The following is a 14,398-nucleotide window of genomic DNA, read 5'->3' as shown; positions in this document are numbered from 1 at the left end:
AATTGTCGCCGCAAACTCATTTTGCATAGTTAACTAAATTAAAAAAGACGACCTTAATTTTTTTTTTCAAGCTCAATTTTAAACTTACAAACTCCTTTTGGGAGATTTTTTAAATAATTTATTTATTTAATAAAGAGAGAAGAACACTGTTTTCTTAATTCAAACAAATGTTTTCTTGTAACTTTTGTATAATATTGCTATATGTGTAAACAGATGGAAACATAAGATTTTTTATCTGCCATGGACATCCACTACATACTCTGTTCTAGTAATTTCAGTAATTATCATCCTTTCAGTAATAAAGAAATTAGTAAAAATGTGTTTTGGGTATTTTTTGGCTAAAAATTGCAACAATTCGACGGAAGTTTATTTTTGGAAAAATGTTGCAAAAGGAACTTCATCTATTTAACATGCAGGTTTTCTGTATGTGTGTAATGTAACTGGGAAGTGCTCTGCGCATGTGTGAACTGATCCAAACTGAGCGCGGTCCACCTGTGGAGGCTGAGTATGATAAGGCAATTACAGCTGCAGGTCGGGTTTCTGCTCTGCGGCGAAGCGGCTGATGTGACACCGTTTCAGGCTGTATTACAGAAGTATAACCGCGAACAAGACGCCTGGAAATAAATTACAACAAGTTACTGCGGACATCTGCCTTATTACTGAGTCACTTCATCATTATCTGTCAAGCTCAGCTGTCATGAATCCCGCAACCAGCAGACACGATACAAACACGCCAGGTAACAGCAACTCTTGGACGCATCCACCCGAACGTTTAAATCTCCCAACTCCTTTGTTATGAACAGTTTTGACCTATCTTTGTCAGTTAATACCAATTTTGTTGACTAACGCGGTTCCTTTATTGTGACAAATCATGTTTTCTATGTAATAACTGTTTAAATTGACTATTTTTCAGCTACTCTCGCGTGATTTCGTTTGTCTTGTCCTCTCAAACTCTTTCATAGTGATAAGTTCTCCAATTCTGCAGAGAAACAGCAGCTAACAGTTTTCAAGCTGCGACATTTCTATAATAAACTGGGTATTTATATTCAAGTAGAATTACCAAATATGATTTTATGCAACCATGTGAGTTACTGGTCCTGGAGATTGTCTATTTTATTCAGTCTCACAGATTTTGATTTATTTGTGTGCTTTGAGAAGTAAAAGAGCTACAGTTTTAATACTTGTACAATTTTGGGGGAAAACCAGCAAAGAGTTTAAAACAGTGTTGAAGTTTGACATGGACTTTTCCAGTGTCTTATATAAAGAAAAACTAACAGAAAGATTCAAATAGGAAAATAAGTTTCTCATTGACCCAACCCCAACCTCCAAGATGGCCACCATGCTAATAAAACAGTGATAACTGGATTTAAATACAGCTGGAGGACTATTTAACAAGATGATTTTAAAGGAAAGTCTGGCTGGTTTCAACAAGATTATACAAAAATGAGGGAAATTTTATGACATTTTCACTGATTTGTTTTAGCAAAGACCTGAAGCACTTATTTCATATTTTTCTACTTTATCAATTATATGTTTTTCAACTTCTCCAAAAAATTTCACCTATCTTGCCAAATATGACTTTCCCATCCATCAGAGCGGTACGCCTCCCAGGCTTCATCTTCTTCATCAGGAACGGGAGGAAGTGGACAAACGGGAGGTTTGTATCTAAATGCCTATGAGGTTTCGTTTCCCTTCGAAGAGAGTGTGGAGCGCCCAGCTGCCTACCACCTGAACCACGGCCAGCAGATGGTTGAAGGTAAATCACATTATGAGAACAACATTTATTTTGTATCGGAAAAATAACATTTCAACTCTGAAAACAAAATGTACAAACCTTACAAAAGTATAGAATATTTATACATTTTCCAGTTGACAACCACAAACTTCAATGGATTTTATGCGATACACAAATTGGTGTATAAATGTGAAATAAAACAAAACTGTGATTCCCCTACATCAGTGGTCTTCAGAAAGCAAAAAAAAAAAACCTGAGCAGTTCTGTTGAAGCGCAGGAGCTATGACTTCTTGTCTCTTATGATTAAATTGGTATTGTTAAATAGCGACACCAAACCAAGTATACATTTTCAGTCCCCTGTATTTTCCTTTGCTTTCCCGTGCTCGTTGCGTTTATATATTTATTTCCTCTGCTCTGAAATCAGAGCCAGTGGTGCAGGAGTCTCTTCACGCCCAGTACAGCCCTTTCATCCTGATTTCTAACCTGCGGGCTCACCTCTACGTCTCTCTGGAGAAGAATGCCTGGCTGCAGAAACGCATCGAGGAGCTGGAAGAGGAGCGAAACTTCCTGCGCTGTCAGCTGGACCGCTTCATCGTCAGCATGAGGAGTCCAGATGGTGAGGGTGGCTGATTTACACACACAAAAAAGTTATATGTTTCAGTTGATTTTTCTGTGTTACAATTGTTTTTGAATTCAGTGGCAGACTGGTGTGGAGAAGCCCAGCGTACTGTGAAAGTCCAGCCTGCCAGCTCTCCATCTCCTCCTTCCCCGATGACCACCAGGTCGGGGATGACCCTCAAACGCCTCCAGGGCCCCGGTACTCGGATCCGCCGCAACGTCACTGTCCCCGGTGAAGAGCATCACAGAAAGCAGTTGTAAAGTCCAAGGAAAGGCGCTTTATTTTCTATTTTTATTATGCATCGCAACTTTTGTGTTCGCAGTCAAGCAAGAGTTTCATCTTGAAGAAGACAAATATTACACAGAGGAAGAGTTTGTTGAGGAAGAGGAGGAGGAAGAGATGGAGGATGATGCAGACTCGCCTGTGGAGAGCGGGTCAAAGAAGAAGAGCCGAGGGCGTGGCAGCGGAGAGCCGAAGATGAAGATGAGGAGGATCTTCAGGATCACGCATGGAAGGGAGAGGCAAAGAGGTAAAAACAGATCAAACAGAACTGATAGAAGAAAGAAACATAAAACTGATGTCGAGTCGTTAACGAGTAATCTCTCCATTCTTTAAAAAAAGTTGGTGTAGTTTATACTTTTTCAATGCTCTCCAAACTTAGCCCTCATTTGCATTTCACTCCTAAAACCAATACCTGCCTTTTTAACTCAATTATTTGACCCATTATAAAAATGCACAAGTAATATATTCTGTTATACACTGTTAGATATGTATTTCACATTCCTCTGCTGTCCAGTTAAGGACCCAGATGGGGTTCTGATTCGCTATAAGAAGATTCTGTCCACATACCAGCGGGTGAGGAGCATGTCCAGAGCCTTCCAGATCCACAGAGTCGACCGAAACACGATGGCCTCCACCTCCCCGATCGCAGAGCTCCTGCTTGTGGCCCCAGAAAAGGTGTTAACGTCACTTTTATGACTAGAGCAGCAGGCAGATCAAAATATTTTATATTAATCAAAAATTCTGTGAGCTCTCTGAAGGCTTTTCCTTGGATTTTGGCTGCTTTACATTTTCAGTATTTGAGTGGACTTTTTTTCGGTTTTAAAGCTTTTAATGTAGTTTAAATTTGATGAAGAAAATAACCTATAAGAGTGACAAATTCAGGAATAACAGCACCAGAAATTCACATGAAGTAAAATGTTTTTATGGGTTGTATTTCAGCTCATCAGAAATTGTAAGGAATTATCATTATGTTTGTGCAAGAAAATCATTCAAACCTGTGCCTTCAACAGGTCATTGATTTAGGACATAGATTGTCCTTGTTTGGTCATTTTCCTGCTGAATTTCTACAACTCCCTTAGATTCCCACCTTTGTGAAGACATAAGTGTTTCTCCTGCAGGTGACTGATGTAGGAGAGTTTGAGGCCTCCAAGGAGAAGCTTCTGGATTACGCCAGGCGATGCTACAAGACCATGGATGAGGAGACGCATGCTAAGGTCCAGAGCATGAAGAAGACCAACAAACTGCTCCCAATCTCCTACAGGTTCAGGAACTGAGGAAGGGAAGTCCTGCTGGAAATCTTAATCTTCTTTGCCTTAAAAATAAAGTTATGCAAAGTGCTACCAGCCAAAATACAATATTTAGTCTACATATAAGAGATCCATGTGATGAGTTTTGTTTTGTTTTTTTCCCGTTGGGCAGATTTCACTTTGAGTGGATCCTTTTTTTCTTTTTTGCCTGCAGTAATTTAAACATAAGACACAATGATCGTCATTGTCTGAGCTGTTTTGTTGTTGTATTATTGTTTTTGTTTGTACATTAACTGAAGATCTGTATTAACTTAATAGAATGTAACAGAATGTCGGTGAATATATTTTGTTTTTTTAAAGAGAAAAATTTATTTTTACTCAGTGGTTACTGCAGGACGTCTACATACCAAGCTCAGGAATTTTGATTTCTGTTAGACAAACTTTTTTTTTTCACTTTGTGATTTAGTCTTTTTCACACTGAAAAATAAATGTCCAATTGCATAATTTGTTTGTTTTCTTGTCTTAATTTAAAACAAGTTGACAGTTTTTATGCTTCAGACATTTTTTCACTTTTTTTGTCAGGCTAAAAAAATTTTAAATATCAGGCATTTTTTAAATATAGCAGAGATTTGTCTGAATGCCCCCCTGAATAAAGATGAACGTTATAATATGAATCTGTTTTACTAGCGGTCAGAAAAACTGGTTGGCTTTTAGAATTAAAGCAACTGAGAAACATCAGCGCCCTCTAGTGTATTACAGGAGTACTGCTCAAAAAGAGAGCCAAAAAAGTTTAAATTAATCACAGCAGACATATTGTTTAGTAATTTATTGCATTTTAACACAGTTTAAATATCAACCCTATCAAGAATATTCTAAACTATTTGCGCTGAATTTTATAATCTAATTTTGCAGAACTTCCATGAAAGAAGGAATTCTGTAATGAATAGGACATGCAGTTTTGTAACAGGAAATTGGATTTACAGCCATAAAAGTAAAATAAAAATTAACAAAGAAAGAGGGGAGAAATGTTCCAGCAGACTGGAAAAAAAGCAGCTATGAACAGTGGATGATTGAATGATATATTGATGAATCCTCAGTCTGTCCAAGGAAATGATGCCAGAATCTTTCCTTGATGGCGTCTCAAAAAGTTAACAGTGAGAAATTTTATCATTTTTTCTCTTTCTTTTTTTCTACTGTGTTCTGTGCTTGATTTGAATTTTTTTTGCCTTTTTTTACATTTTGTTTTATTAAAATAATAACAAGTCAAACATCTTTTTCCTTTGTTTTGTTTTGTTTCCAAGATCATATTTCTCAATGAAAATGTATTCAGATGGTTTTGACTCGTGGAAATTAACTCAGCAGATTTTTAAGACCACAATCCAAAGTTGGTGTCAATGTCAATAATGAGATTAAAATCAAAATTATTCTCTCTTTTTTTTAAATCCAATTGTGTCTTTAGTAAAACAAAATTGGGACAAACCTTGCATTTCCATGAATGATTCTGACAGCTTATCAAATATTTCTGATTAGATAAGTTGGCAGATGCTTTTCAATTTTTGCAGAAGTTTTTATAAAAAAGCATATCCCAAAGTTTTCATTGGCACAGCTATGGTTCAAACTTTAGCTGTAGCCTAAGACACCAACTTCATAATTTCATACCTGAAGCATAAAAATTGTCAAAGAATATAAAAATTGATTGTTCTTTCACAGCTGTCCTCCTTGTGTTGTGTGAACTTGCTAACCATTTTAAAGCAGGACAGAGTAAAAATGTACAATTTCAAACCACAGTTGCATGTTGTGGAAGTACATTGTTATACTCACTGACTCATTACACCAGTACCATGGACGCTGGTGCATCAGCTTCCACAAACGAAGGACACCAGCAGCACAGTAGCCTGCAGCCTATTGAAGCTTTTAAAGTCTAATCAATAAATGGCTTTTTGTCATTGACCACAATAAAATCCAACCATCAGAGGGAGAAAGCATGCCAACTTTGGCGTTTGAATTATTAGGTATCAGGAGCTGATTTTAAGGGTAAGAGAATGTATGTTAAAAATGTTTAAAACTAAATCTAAAATGCTATTTTGCAAATTACCAGAATATGTTTGTTTTTGAAGCAACAGCCAAGAGGAATTTGCGGCTGATATTGACGAACGTACTTTTTCCTCAGTATTCAAAGTTAAAGGTGACTTTACACTGAATAACACAACTTGCTCCAACCCATTTTGTACAGTGGAAATATGATTGATGTTCATAGATTAAATGAAAAAATATATTTTAAAAATTAGTATTCAAATATAACACAATATATACAAACTTCATTGGTGCTTTTAAAATAAAATAAAATATAGAGAATGTTAGTAGATGCTAAATCAACTTAATTAAACGAAATTATTACTTAATAAAAAGAACCAAACAAGGCAAGGCCTTTAAAAATAAAAAGGAAACAACAAACACAGCATGAAACATACATAAGCTTTTACTAGAGCTTAATTTATCCCAACTTTATATGATTTGTCAGCCATTATCAGAGTTAACAGTAGCTATTTAACTTGAAAAAAATGTAGGTTGCTGATTTCTTCGTTGTATGAAGATTACAATAATGATTACCAAGTCACCGGAGTTCACTGACAAGTTTTCATAATAAAATTGAATGTGCTCCAAACTAAATGTGGTATTTTCCAAGATTAATGACAGCTGACAATAACACTATAACAAAACTCTATTTCCCATGTAAACCTACCGCCTGGTTACCCTTTAACCTCTCCAAACGATCCAATCATAGCCCACGTCAGCCTGGAAGTAGTTAAAGCACACTGCCCCGACAGACGGCTATGTTGAACCAATAGAAGCAGAGAGTCAGTGGAAGTTGCCCAATCACAGTTGAAAGGGGCGGGACTAGTGGCCGCCAGGGCATCCGAGGAGGAGGAGGTGTTCCTGGTAGCCATCTTGGATGTGCGGGGTGATTGTTTAGCGAGAAGAATTGACAAATTTATTTTAAAAACTAAGCCTTAATATTGAAGTGCTGAGGATTTGTTGGAGCTTACCGACAGAGGAACTCAATCTCAACACTGAAAAACGCAGGTAAATTAGAAGCAGAAGTTCAGGAATATGGATTTAGGTGCCTTCTCTGATCCTCTTTCCCGTTTCCAAACTGAGTCTCCCACATCAAACAGCGCAGCCGGTGGGAAGCTGCTGGTCTCACTGACTAACAACAACTTAGACTCAGTGTTGTTGCTTTTAAAGCAGAAAACTTAAACTTATTCCGGAAATGCGCTGGTGAAATAAGAACTTGAGTTTGTTTTGGAAGTGTGCTCGCCTGGATGATGTCGCTCCGAGGCTGCTGTTGGCGCTGGTGATGCCCGCATTGTTTATAAACATCCCGGGCTAGCAAACGCTCTTCCCCCCCGCTTGTGAAAAGAGGCGATGCACTTTTTGGTTGTGCAAGTCCGCAGAGACGTGCAGCTTTTTAATACCTGAATAGTTATTAAATATGGAGTCAGGTCGTGTTTAGACTCAGCAGGTGAGGGAATGTGTGTTTCCAGGACAGTGGTTTGCACCTGCTTGAAAAAAAGTTAACTCAAAGTCAACACGATGTGTTTCAGGCTGATGTTGATGTTCAAAAACTAAAGCGAGCTGCGAATCGGGCTGTTTATGAAAACAACTTCAATGTAGAAAACAATCTGTATGTCGATTGTGTAGAGATACAAGTGCAAATTGTAAGCATCTGCATTGGGAACCACGCTACTTTAGGTAGTACAAAAACTCTAGTTCAGAAATGTATTTGTAAATCCCACTTTAACCCCTCTTTATGCAAAACATAATTTATAAAGAAGTGATTTTTGCAGACTGGAAAATTTCTTCTGATGACATTTACAAAAAGTGGTGTATTGGTTGCTTTTTCTCTCCGTCAGACTCATAAATCCAGCAGCTGTGTTTCTGCTGAACAACATTCATGCATAGTTCAGTATGATATCTTAGAATAAAAATGTGAAATATCCCCAAAAAGTTTAATTTATTAAATAAATTCAACCATAGGTGTGGTTGAGCAAAAGTTTTCTTTGTTTGGAAGCTTTGCCAAACTTAATTTGGAGATCATTTGATAATTACCAAAGGATGTGTTTATTCTTTACATTTATTTACACTTTTTTGTTATGTAGGGAAACCGATTAATGCATTAAACTAACTTCCAAATATTTTAATACATTAATCAAATAAAAAGCTCTCTAAATCCCTATTTATTCATCCTCTGTTTGTCTCCTTGACACCCGATATCTCCTTGTCTCCTATCAGATGTGAGAACAGAGTAGAAAAGGACAAACACGTCACATTCTGAGAAGTTTTTGTAAGCGGCTCCCGTCGTCGTCCACTGAAGCTCCTCCAGCAAGCCGTCGATTCTCTCTCCAGATGCCAATTAGACATTAATGAATGCTTTTGTAATATTTAGCAGAGATTGATGATACATTTTTACAGAATATGAAGAAACGCTCATGGTGTAATTGTAAAAATATCTAACATTCCTCCAAACTCATGTCCACTTCAAAGCTGATGGTTGCAGCTCTGGCTGTATGTTTAGATTAGTTGTGTGTGTTTTGCTGCTGTCAAGCAGATTATCTTCTAGGACTGACTTCCATCTTTCCATTTCCTCTGACCAATTTTCCCCACAGCATGATGCTTCCACAGGGATTATGTGTTCAGGGTTATGTACCGTGTCAGTTTTCCTCCAAACATAGTGTTTTGCATCTAAGGCAAAACATTTAATCATTATCTCATGTGAACAAAGCTCCATTTTTCACACATCAACTGGTTCCACTAAGCTGCAAACAGGACTGCTTATGGCTTTCTCTTAAAACGGCTTCTTCTTCTCTGTCTTTGCTATTTTTAAAATTATAATTTATGCTGGATTATATTTAGGAGTATCTAAATGATGCTGTAAACACGCCTGCAAGACTTTTCAGATGTTGAATTGCAAAATAAATTGAAAACTGCATTACTTTTAGAACCTTTTATAACTAAGGTGTTTATGCTATTTGTACTTCATGATGGGTGATCAAAATAAACTGTGGGAAAACAAGATTGTATTATTATTATTGTATTATTCTGACGCTAATCTGACATTTCATTATTGTTGGAGCAGAATGTTTTTACTTTTCATTTGTTTTAAATTGGGTGGATCAGACATTTAGATTTTCTGCTGCTCCCAGTGATGAAAGCGGATCAGAACTGGTGTGAGGTTACTTTGGTAGAAACATGGGGAAGGCACTCTTTGACTCTTGAAAGGCTTCCTCAGCTCCATTAAGTGCTGGTTAGGCCTGAAAGAAAAACTGATCCTTCAGCATCCATGCTGTTCTGTCTTAGGTGTCTTGCCTTCTGATCTGATTACTTTCTTTAGGAAATCATTATTATGTTAATTTATTATTGCTTGTCCAACATCCAGTCTATTTCAGATGGGACAGATAAAAAAAAAAGCCTGGTTGAAACGACTAATTTATTGGTCAACACAGTAAATCTATTGAGACAGAAATTAGACTAAGACTTGAGAAGCTTCGAGTCAAGCTGCTTAATATTAATATTTTTACTATAAATCTTGTCAGCATCAATGTAGACCAGGTTGAGAAAGTCTTTGAAGGCTTTCATAAATGTTCCGTGCAAATCTCAACCAAATCTGGTGTCAAATGTGCAATAATGATTCACATAATAAAATATGTGAAGGACTAGACTTCAAAATATTGAAATATTAATATGCACCTTCAGTTCTATAGTTTTAAAAGCTACATGGGCGCTAGAAACAGAATATTTCTAACACCCATCCAGAAGATAAACCAGGAGAGCTGATGATTTGACCAGAAACGAACCATCAGCCATCAGATCCAACTGGTTTCCAGTGGCCTTTATGGTGCCTGAAAGTCCTCTGGTACCACAGTTTGAATGCGTCTGATCTGAGCCCAAAGGCCAACTGAAACGTGTCAAAGTGAACCATCAGAATCCATGCATGTCGTGTGCTGACTTGTTCTAGTCATCCCTTTTAGTTTCTGCTCAGCTTATATATTATCTTTTTCATTTTTGCTTTCATCACAATCTAGTTATTGGTGATGAAAAAAAACTTATTTCTCAAAACTGTTTCTCCTAGTAACTTGTGTTTCTTTTTTCCTGCAGTGAAAGAAGGCATGAAGGCATCATCTTAGTCATCAGTCATGGCCGATAAAAGGAAACTTCAAGGTGAGGCCTTCAGACTGAGCTCTGCTGTGTGTTTGTGCGCCTTCCAAACACCCGAGGTGACTCGGGTAAGCGTTAGGATTTGTTGTGGTGCCATCAAGTGTCCGCTGGGTGAGGTATACCACAAATTATACCACCATAATCATTATGGTCTCCCTGCAGCACTTTCCAGGCGGCGTGGTTGTAATTTATTATGATTTGATGGCACCTTTAGGTGTACTGCTGTGAGAATGTTGAAGCCAATGTTCAACATCGCGTGTGGATGTGTTTCCTGTGTGATCACACCTACCGCTGCTCGGTCCGGCTGTTTTCTGTAACTGTTTATTTTTAAAAGAGTCGCAGGCCTTGTAAACAAAAATCACATGCGCTCACAAGTAAGTTGTTTGCTGGGTTGTGTAAGATGGCTTCACTGCCAGGTTTGGAGGTTCTTGGCTGGAGCGGAGCTCAGTGTGGCACATCAGGAATCATGGACTTTTTTCCTGACAAAACAAAGCAGAGTGTCACTGATCAGGGTTTTCCCGGCCGATACCGATTTTGATTTTCTTTGCCTTCCAACCAGTTTCACATTTCTATAGCACAGAAAAGTTATAAATTCAACAGAAAATGACAAACTTGAAACATATTTGTGTTTGCGCATAAAAACACGTCTCTAAGCTTTTAATTTTCATTAAACTACAGCAAAGATGCATCAAGCTACAGGCTGGTGGTCGTTCTGTTTATTAGACAGAGAAAGATCCAATATTTTTCTTGCAGATTGTTGATCAGAACATATCGGTAGAAATGTTTTAATTCTATTCTTCTCTAATATCAATACAGCACAAATTTTATTCACATGGAAGAAAAATATGAACAAAAAACATTTCTACTTAAAAAAATACATAATTGGAAGGAACTCAACAAAAGTGTTATTAACTATTTCAGTATTTTAAACAGATTGCAGTAATAAATGCCTTTGGCTTTTTTGGTTTATGTGCCTTAAGTTTTGGTTTAACAGTGAAAACTCTAGGTTAGCAATTGTTTGTATACAGTTTTTTTTTTTTTGTCTGAAAAGTCACTAAATATACTGACAAAGCCATTAAGTTGGCAACGTTGGGGTGACTATTGTTGGCCGCACACGTGCAGATGAGATCGGTCTCTCACGGCAGAGCGAACGGAGACAGTGGATGATTTTCAGACGTAGCAGATCTGTGGATAATATTGGTTTCTCATGTAAATATCGGCCTTTTGCAGATCTCCCAAAATGAAGGAAATTAGAGCTGATTCATTGTTGTACCCCTAAATTACAATATTAACTAATATCAGTAAATATTGGATATTGACCCAGATTTACAATTCTGTGCATCCTGAGCCACTTCTGAGTAAAATATTAGTCAATTAGTATAAAGTATTTATCATCAATTCTACATTTTTGGACACAAAATCCATATTAATGTCCATTAGATAGAAATTATCATGTTTTTAGAATAAAGCCATTCCAAAATCCACTACCAACCTCATATAAAAAACAATAAATGAGCATCACTAAAAAAGCAAAATAAAAAAGTTAAATGCTTTAACTAGTGTTATAAAGTATTTTATGTAGCATCTCATTCATTTTATGTAGATATCCTATCAAAATTCTGGGATATTACTATTATTGCCATCTACTGGCATGTTTGTTTAGCCTTCAAACTGCCGCCCTCGTGAGTTTGAAGTGTTAGCTTGTGATCCTCGGCAGGCGCAGCTGTTAGGTGTGTTATCCTCAGTCTTTCGGTCGCGAAACAAAAATCTGAAGAAACCGGTCTGTCGGTGTGAACTCCTAGTCTTTTCAAAATCTGTGAAGACTGAATGTTGGATAATGTTTTCCTCAACTCACAGTAAAGTGCAATTTTCTTTACTGGACTAAGTTACTATGATGTAACAGACAGTTTGAAGCAGCTAAAGTTTTGTGTGAACAGCTGTTGCCTTCAAAGGGAAACGCATGCTGCTTTTAATGTGGATATGAACCTCACTGTGTGAAAGACAAAGGTTGTTCAGTGTTTTGTTTTTTTTTCCCTCGGGACTTTTCCATCAAGCAAAACCCTGAGTCGCTCTCAGACATCTTCATTGTGTTCTGTGACTTGAGACAGGAGATAACTCACTGCTAGCATACTAGCTAGCTATCAAAATACCTTTTTTGCTTCTATCATGGTCAAGTGTTCATTTCTCACCAGATGACTGGATGAAGCTCGTACATTTCTGTGGAGATATAGGCCTTAAATGCCATTCGTAATGGTCTTCTCACTGCTTCTCCCCTTATTCTCAGCACTTACATTTTAAAAAAGAATGAAACACTGAAACAGTACAGATGAAGTTGATGTCAGCTGAGGAGGTTTGCAGCGCATAGATGTCTATGCATCTGAAGCTACAGGTGTTGTAACCATACTCAAACCTTTTCTAAGGAAGACAGTAGAACTAGAGGCTTCACTCCGGCCTACAGAAACATTCTTTGATGTAATTTTCAATCGATAGCTGTCACTGCAGGCTAAAAGTTGATTTTTGACAGGGATCAACGTCCTTCTCTGTTTCACGTTTGCCACAGTGGCTTTCCCCAAAGAGCAGCTGTCATATTAAAAACAAAACAGAAATGTGGACATTTGCTAAAATGTCCTCCTGAAGGAGAGATGATCTAGCAGCAGTGCTGCTCTGGCCTTCTCAGATTGTAATGTATTATTACAGAGGAGGCTGCCTTTCATCTAAAAATAACCCCCCCTCTGAAGTATGTGAACATCAAGACAGTTTAAACCCCGACCTTAGCTGGAGTTTATTCAGACAAATTGTTTCAAGCTGTCTTTACTTCATTTGCCTGTTTTTAGTTGTAAGAAATACCAAATACATATCATGAAATTAAATAAACGCTACAAATTCATGTTAAAGGTGGAGTGAATTTTCTTTGTGCTGCAGATTCCTAGAACTTGTCTTTTCCATCTCTCTTTAATGTTTTTAATGTTATCATTTTTTATATATAATATTGGAGATTTGTGTGTTTAGATCTCAGTTTGTAAGTTACAGACTATTCTCTATTTATATTAGTGGAATTTACAAATTGACTATTTATAATGTATATTATAAATTGTTACATTGTTTCTGTCTCTTTCTTTACTCACATGAATCTTTTTGTGTTTCAGTAATGAGGCTAGTTTAATGTTTTGAACTTTTCACCTTTTCACAAACGGTTGCTGACAAAAGCAACGTGACAGATGTGAGAAATGTGTTGGTGCAGTGGGGAGAATAAATGTCATGCTTTGGCCTGACAGGATTTTAATCAAACAACTAAAAACAGCAAATGAATAACAAATTTAAAATAATTAAACAAAAGATTTGCACTTTAAGTATGAACTAAATGTACAAATTACTGTGAAGACTGAATGTTGGATAATGTTTTCCTCAACTCACAGTAAAGTGCAAAAATCTATAAAATTTTTGTAAAATTTTATAGATTTTACAAAAATCTATAAAATTATCCCTTATTATTTGTATTTACAAATGAAAAAGCCTGAGGAATCAGAATGTCAAATATAATGATATTAATCTAGAAATAAGCATAAATAGGTTCAGTCACGAGGAAAATAACCATCATGCCATTTACTCATTTTTTAAATAATGAATAACATAGAAATAACTAACATTCACTAACTGTGTGAATTTATGAGTTTGTTGTTATTGATTTAAATTTGATTTGTTTACATTTACTGTTAATCACATCCATGGTACCCAAAGATTTTTACTTCTGATCCCCCCAAAAATACAGAAAGATTTGTGACCAACGTTCTTCTAAACATGTGAATATTACAGGTTATTATGCCACAACTATAGCAGTGCAGTTGTTCCATACAGAAAGTGACAAAAGAAGTTTTCATCTTATGGCTGATTTAGCTCTTTTTTGTCATGTTTTTTTTTTACTGGTTTGTAGTTTTTCATATTGATAGTCATTTAAATAAAAATTGGATTAAATAAGTCCATGGAGAAGAGAGTGGAATTTCCACTGCTTGTGTAAAATAAAATACAAATCCTTTGCATGTAAAAGGGTTCTGCTGTCACAAATGATGCATGGTTAAGTTAATCTGAGCTCCTTCCTGTTTGTTTTATTATCAGATCCACATGACAAAAGTTGACATAAGTCATCTGGGACATGTTGTCCCAAAAGAAGCCTAATGTAAACTTATTTGTCTCAAAATGACAGTTTTTAATCCATTTTGCTGCCTGTCATAAACACTCATATTTAACATAACAGTATGTACTTGTGTGTGATTGGGGGATGTGTGTCACCTTTAATTCTGA

At 36.6% G+C, this 14,398-nt stretch overlaps 2 protein-coding genes across 2 annotated transcripts in view; both read left to right on the top strand.

Annotated features, from left to right (window-relative positions):
* Positions 1–143: 143 nt before the first annotated feature.
* On the top strand, positions 144–4,387 carry LOC103472857 (coiled-coil domain-containing protein 106-like). The gene is made up of 7 exons (XM_081612144.1): positions 144–737; positions 1,595–1,756; positions 2,160–2,351; positions 2,433–2,585; positions 2,677–2,883; positions 3,151–3,311; positions 3,755–4,387. The coding sequence occupies exons 1-7, from the start codon at positions 698–700 to the stop codon at positions 3,908–3,910; spliced, it is 1,071 nt and encodes a 356-aa protein (XP_081468270.1). The 5' UTR covers positions 144–697; the 3' UTR covers positions 3,911–4,387.
* Positions 4,388–6,792: 2,405 nt separating this feature from the next.
* The window catches only part of LOC103472876 (CCR4-NOT transcription complex subunit 3-like), a 31,550-nt gene continuing 23,944 nt past the window's right edge, over positions 6,793–14,398 (top strand). The window contains exons 1-2 of the mRNA XM_081612138.1: positions 6,793–6,967; positions 10,040–10,102. Coding sequence (XP_081468264.1) covers positions 10,078–10,102 — 25 coding nt within the window. The 5' untranslated portion in view covers positions 6,793–6,967; positions 10,040–10,077. The remainder of the gene's footprint in view (positions 6,968–10,039; positions 10,103–14,398) is intronic.

This window comes from Poecilia reticulata, chromosome 11 (assembly GCF_904066995.2).
Source record: "Poecilia reticulata chromosome 11, P_reticulata-male-v2, whole genome shotgun sequence".
Lineage (NCBI taxonomy): Eukaryota > Metazoa > Chordata > Actinopteri > Cyprinodontiformes > Poeciliidae > Poecilia > Poecilia reticulata.
The sequence above is the reverse complement of the archived record's forward strand: the minus strand, read 5'-3'. Positions and strand labels throughout refer to the sequence as shown.